The sequence below is a fragment of the Myotis lucifugus genome, unplaced genomic scaffold (assembly GCF_000147115.1).
Source record: "Myotis lucifugus unplaced genomic scaffold, Myoluc2.0 scaffold_1152, whole genome shotgun sequence".
Taxonomy (NCBI): domain Eukaryota; kingdom Metazoa; phylum Chordata; class Mammalia; order Chiroptera; family Vespertilionidae; genus Myotis; species Myotis lucifugus.
In genome coordinates this window covers 63,451-69,450 of record NW_005872200.1, presented here as the reverse complement: position 1 = coordinate 69,450, position 6,000 = coordinate 63,451, and the positions used below count along the sequence as shown (strand labels likewise).

The 6,000-nt window shown below is 54.9% G+C and overlaps 1 protein-coding gene across 1 annotated transcript in view; it reads left to right on the top strand.

The window, feature by feature from the left end:
• LOC102443283 (cytoplasmic FMR1-interacting protein 1) overlaps positions 1-6,000 on the top strand; it is a 28,868-nt gene that overhangs the window by 789 nt on the left and 22,079 nt on the right. Inside the window, 5 exon segments of the mRNA XM_006107375.3 lie at positions 2,411-2,533; positions 2,622-2,711; positions 3,875-3,952; positions 4,159-4,260; positions 5,182-5,363. Of these exon segments, the coding sequence (XP_006107437.1) occupies positions 2,417-2,533; positions 2,622-2,711; positions 3,875-3,952; positions 4,159-4,260; positions 5,182-5,363 (569 nt within the window). The 5' untranslated portion in view covers positions 2,411-2,416.

Below are 6,000 nucleotides of genomic sequence, written 5' to 3'. Positions count from 1 at the left end.
GGGGGGGGGGGGGGGGGGCGACCGAGACTCAGCGGCGGTTGCTTTCCAGCGGGCAGGCCCCAGGGCCCCGGACAGAGTCTCGCTGCGGCCTCGCGAGCCCGGTGGCGTGTCTGGCCCATTTCCTAACGCGACTGCCTGATGGATCCGTGATTGGAGCCGCAGATACTGGAGCTCAGGTCGCCGGTCTTGGCCACTCGTCGCCCCCCCGGAGCAGCGCGGTCCTGTCCAGGCGCGCGGCCCGGGAAGGGGCCCCCGTGTCTGCAGGTCGTTAGTGGCTTCGGTGTGGAGAGCAGATCTGCAGGCAGGACGGAGCCCAAAGAAAGAGTGTGTTTTCAGTCACGTGGACCCGGGCCGGTCTACGTTAGCAGGAGTCCACCTCTCCCCCCGGGGCTGGGGCGGGGTGAGGGGGTGTTGGCCTCAGCTCCGGGCGTGCCGAGACTGGGGAGTTGCGGTGGGAAACGCTTCCTGAGCTCACGCATCTGTTTGTGCTGACAGACCGCTCGCTGAAGGAAATTCACTCCCCAAGTGTTTTGTGTGTGTGTGTGTGTGTGTGTGTGTGTGTGTGTGTGTGTGTTTATTTGAATTAAAAAAATTTACATATAGTCAAACTCACTTTTGGGTGTACATTTCATCGAGTTTTGACAAATGCCTAGTCTTGTGACCAGCCCAACATCAAAATGCAGAACAGCGCCATCACCCCAAGTTCCTTCCTGCTGTCTCTTCGTCGGCATCCCCGCCCCCGTTTCTAACTCCCCCAACCGCTGAGCTGTTCCCCATTCCTAGTTTTGAATGTCCTATTTGGTCTTCGGTCTGGCTTAGTTCTCCGAGCACCGTGCATTCAGGACTCTTCCATTTTGCGGCTGAGGGTACAGACATACAGGTCAGAAAAGTGTGTCTCTAGGTTGCAACCTGAAAGATTCAAATCCTATTTTTAAGTCATGAGAAAAATTTCAGAACTCCAGCTCGTCAGAAAATGTACACAGTACAGAACCTCAGCAAAATCCCTTCAGGAGTGCCGTCATGCCTGTTCTGTGCACACACACACCGGTAGTTTCATTTTTGTGTGTTATTTTGGTAACGAGGTTACAGTGCGTATGTCCTCATGCCTTTTCACTTGGTCCTCCTGGCTCACTCCAAGATCTTGGAGATCTTTCCACGATGGCGTATTCTTGGAAGGCACCGGGCTTGCTCGGGCACCACTCCGGGCGCACCCATTTGTGGGATCCCCTGTGGGCCCGGGTTCCCTCTGCCCTCTCGCTGTGTGACTGTCTCTGTCCTGGCTTTTGATCTGGCTTCACCCACACCAGCTTCTAGAGAAGTCAGGACTGCACAGGCCGCATGCTGGGAGGTTGGTGGGTAGGTGCTCTCTAAGATGGGACCGCCATGTGAGAGCGCCCGGCCGGGCTGGTGTGGCTCATTGGTTGAGCGTCGACCTGTGAACCAGAAGGCTGCCCGCTTGGAGGCTCCTTGCATGCACACTGGGCTCCGCGCTGGCTCTGCAGGGCATTGGCCGAGTCCACGGGCACTGCTCTCACTGCGCAGTGTGTGGAACAGGAAGTTGTGATGATAGGAGGAAGTTGGTAATGAAAGGAAAAACGCTGTATTTTCCCCACAAAATACCAGGTAGATTGGAAATTATTTGCTACATTTTGAGTTGGAAGCATGCGGAACTGATCGGCAGTTGTCAGGAGTGTCTGTGAGTGCCAGTGAGGTCCCTGTGGTCCCACTGCGTTCCTTGCCTGGGCTCCTGCTGATTCACCATCAGTGACGAGAATGGTTGCAGGCTCCTGCTCCTGCAGGCTTCCTTCTCCTTTCTGTCTCAGTGTCTGCTTGGTATGGTTGGCAGCCTCTTGTTAGATGCATCCACACTGAGCACTGCCAGCGGCCAGGGATCTGATCAGTCATAGCCACCTAAGTAAGCCGCCATAAACAGAGCTGCTCCGGGGTCCCGTTCGGGCCGGAGAAGCATTCAGAGGGAGGCAGGCTGCAGTTGCCGAGTCCTGTCCCCTGGAGATGGCACTCGTGTTGAGATACCATCGAGCTCTGCGTCTGTGCTGCTCCACGCAGCCTTGGGGCTGTGCTCTGCTGACAGTGCCCTCCCTGTGGCACCTTCACCCCAACCCTCCTCTTTGCGGTCGCTGTCGGCTGACCTGTGCCAGGAGGCCTAGTGTATAACCTGCTGGCAGCAATGTCCGGCCCTCCCACCAAAGAGCCTCTGAAGACAGTGGCCCCAGGTGGGAAGGGGGCCAGGAAGTGAGACCATGTGAGGTGGCCCATGTGCCCGCATCCTGCCACTCCTGGAGGCCAGCACGGCTGCATGGTGATGCCCTTGCTGGTGAGCCCTGACCAGGACAGTCAGTGCCCTGCCCTGCCATCCACACAGCACAGGCTGCTTCGTGTTGTGTTCCAGGCCAGGATGGCGGCCCAGGTGACGCTGGAGGACGCGCTGTCCAACGTGGACCTGCTGGAAGAGCTGCCTCTGCCCGACCAGCAGCCCTGCATTGAGCCCCCACCGTCCTCCCTGCTCTACCAGGTGGGTGCCGGGGGACGCATGTAGACCGCCTGTGACCTGACCTCCTGAGAGGCGGGCCTCCACGTGATGGTCTTTCTCTTCCTTTCAGCCAAATTTCAACACAAACTTTGAAGACAGAAATGCATTTGTCACCGGTATTGCAAGATACATTGAACAAGCAACTGTCCATTCTGGCATGGTAATCCCCCCCACACCCCCTGTGTATTTATTTTCAACTGGGGTAATGGCACATCTGAGTGGCAGGGGTCCCCTTTTTTCTATCACCCTGAAAGGGTGCCTGCTGAGGAAGAAGAGAAGAGTGAATGAAATGCCTTGTTCGTTTTTTAAAAAGCCTTTGTTTTTCTTATTATAAAACACCCAGTGACCCGGTGCACAAAATTTGTGTGTGTGGGAGGATGTCCCTCAGCCCTGCCTGCACCCTCTCCAATCTGGGACCCCTCAGGAGATGTCTGACTGCCAGACATCCCTATTACAATCCGGAACCGCTGGTTCCTAACTGCTCGCCTGCCTGCCCGATCGCCCCTAACCACTCTGCCTGTCAGCCTGCTCGCCCCCAACTGCCCCCCTTGCCGGCCTGCTCGCCCCCAACTGCCCTACCCTGCTGGACTCATGGCCCCCTACTGCCCTCCCAGTCTGACCTGCTCGCCCCCAACTGCCCCCCCCTCCTGGCCTGATTGCCCCTAACTGCCTCTGCCTTGGCCCCACCACGATGGCTATGTCTGGAAGGTCTCCTGGTCTAATTAGCATATTACCCTTTTATTAGTATAGATACCTGATCTTTCTGAAAATTTATCATCGACAGCCCAGAGAGAATTTTGAGGAAGCCCATTTTCTCTCCCTCTCATGTACCTGCACACATGCACCCCCTTGTGATACAGATGGTGTAAATGAAGTGCATTGTTATAATTGTGTATTTTATGACTTCACATTTTGTAAATGTCCACAATGTAACTCAATGTAACTTTTTTTATCCTCACATGATGACATATTCATTGATTTTTAGAGAGAGAGAGAGAGAGAGGAGAGAGAGTCACATTGATGAACTGCCTCTCTTAGACTCCCTGGCCGGGGATCCAATGCACAACCTGGGTATGTGCCCTGACTGGGAATAGAACCGGTGACCTTTGGGTGTATGGGAGGAGCGGTGTGGTCGTCATGGCCGCACCACTGCATCAGGGACACCAGCCTCCTCACAGCTGTCTCTTACTCAGCAGGCAGGTCCTGGTGCTTGTCTGTCACAGGCAGTCGGGATAGCTGATCCCTGTAGTTGTTAGCGATGTGGCATCTCCTTTGCTAGGGATGCTCCCTGCGTGCCTTACATTTGCCATGCGCCCCTTGCAGAACGAGATGCTGGAAGAGGGCCAGGAGTACGCCGTCATGCTGTACACCTGGAGGAGCTGCTCTCGGGCCATCCCACAGGTACCCGCTGTGCTGCCCCGCCCAGCCAGGCCACGCCCCTCGTGACCTCCGCCCAGCTCAGCAAGACCACACCCCGACCTGCACAGCCCAGCCCCTCCGGAATTCTACCCAGCAGAAGTCCGGGACCCCCAGCGCTAGCAGCGCCTTCCCTCCCTCATTTCTAGCTGGTTGAAGCCTTTCTTTATGTCATACCCGTTTATTCCCAGGTGAAATGTAATGAGCAGCCTAACAGAGTGGAAATTTATGAGAAAACCGTGGAGGTCCTGGAGCCTGAGGTCACAAAACTGATGAATTTTATGTACTTCCAGGTAAGACAGCAGAATGATCCTAGGGTTTGGTGCAGAGGTTAGGACAGTGCCAGTGTCACTGTCCCCAGGAACTCAGTACAGCACCTGCGTGTGAATTAAAGCAACCAGATGCTTCAGAGACAAAGGGAACTGAGCCTCGGACAGGTGAAAGCGTTGCCTGCTCTTTCAGAATAAACACTTTTGTTTCACTTCTCTCCTTGAGAGCCAATTTGTGTTTTCTTCACGGAGACTGCATTATTTATTTTTCGTTTTCAGAGAGGGATGCAGAATTCTGTATTTTATTTACTTATTAATGTTTAAAATATATTTTTATTGATCTCAGAGAGAAAGGGAGAGGGAGAGGGAGAAAGAAACCAATGATGAGAGAGAATCATTGATCGGCTGCCTCCTGCAGGCCCCACACTGGCGATCGAGCGTGCAGCCTGGGCATGTGCCCTGACTGGGAATTGAATCTGGGACCCTTTCTATTCATCCCGTTTTTCAGGTGTTTCCTTTCTCAAACTCACCCTCATTGCTTGCTCAGGAGGTCCTCACCTAAGCTCCTTCTGGCTCCTTGGTTAGGAAAAGTGGCTGCAGGGAGAGGACTTCATTTTTTTAATTTTAATTTTTTGGTTAATCTTCACCCGAGAATATTTTTCTCATTTATTTTTAGAGAGAGTGGAAGGGAGGGGGTGGGAAGAAAGAGAGAGAAACATTGATGGGTTGACTCCCACACGGGTCCCAACTGGGGGTGGGTTTTGAACCTGTAACCCAGGTACATGCCCTTGACCAGGAATGGAACCCATGGCCCTCCAGTATGCAGGCCCAGTATGCAGGCCAACGTGCTAACCACTGAGCCCGCCTCCAGGGTGGGTGGGTCTGGACACTAGTTAAAGCCAGATGTGGAGCTGTCCCTGCATTGGCAGGGACTTTCCTGACCAGAGAAATGCCATCGAGCGTTTTTGTGGGGAGGTGCGGCGCCTGTGCCACGCGGAACGGAGGAAGGACTTCGTGTCGGAGGCCTACCTGGTCACGCTGGGCAAGTTCATCAACATGTTCGCAGTGCTGGACGAGCTGAAGAACATGAAGTGCAGCGTGAAGAACGACCACTCGGCCTACAAGAGGTGAGCCTAGCGCTGCGCCTGAGCCCCCGTGGAGAGCGCCTGGGAGCACCTGCTGCCTGCACACAGTGGGTGTGCGGAAGTTACTGCAGCTGGCTGGCGGTGGTTGCTGGCCAGGCTCAGGCCTGTTTTGATGGTGTTGTTTGTTAATCCTCGCCTGAATCTATTTTTCCATTGATTTTTAGAGAGAGTGAAAGGGAGAGGGGAGAGAGAGAAACATGGATGTGAGAGAGACACATCGATTGGTTGTCTCCTGCATGCTCCCTGACCAGGGCCAGGGATTTTGCCTGGAACCAAGGTAGGTATGTGCCTTGACTCACATGTTTGTTGAGCTCTCAGCACCCTTGGGTGGCAGAAGCACACAAGACCATTTCCTCCTCACAGAGCCTTGGGGTCACTGCACGGGCGTTGGGCTCCGTGAGCGTGTTGGTGAGGGGCAGGTGGGCTCTGCAGCCTGAGGGTGCCACCCCTAGTCACTCTCTGCTCAGGACAGCCCGGTCAGGTGACGGTGCCCAGCAGGGGGCGGAGCTGGCCCTGTGGAATGCTACAGTGAGGTCACCTGGAGCTTCCTGGTTTCCCAGACCCGCTCTCCTCGGGGCGGTTTTCTCTTTGAATGCGGAGAAGATGATTGGGAAAGGCG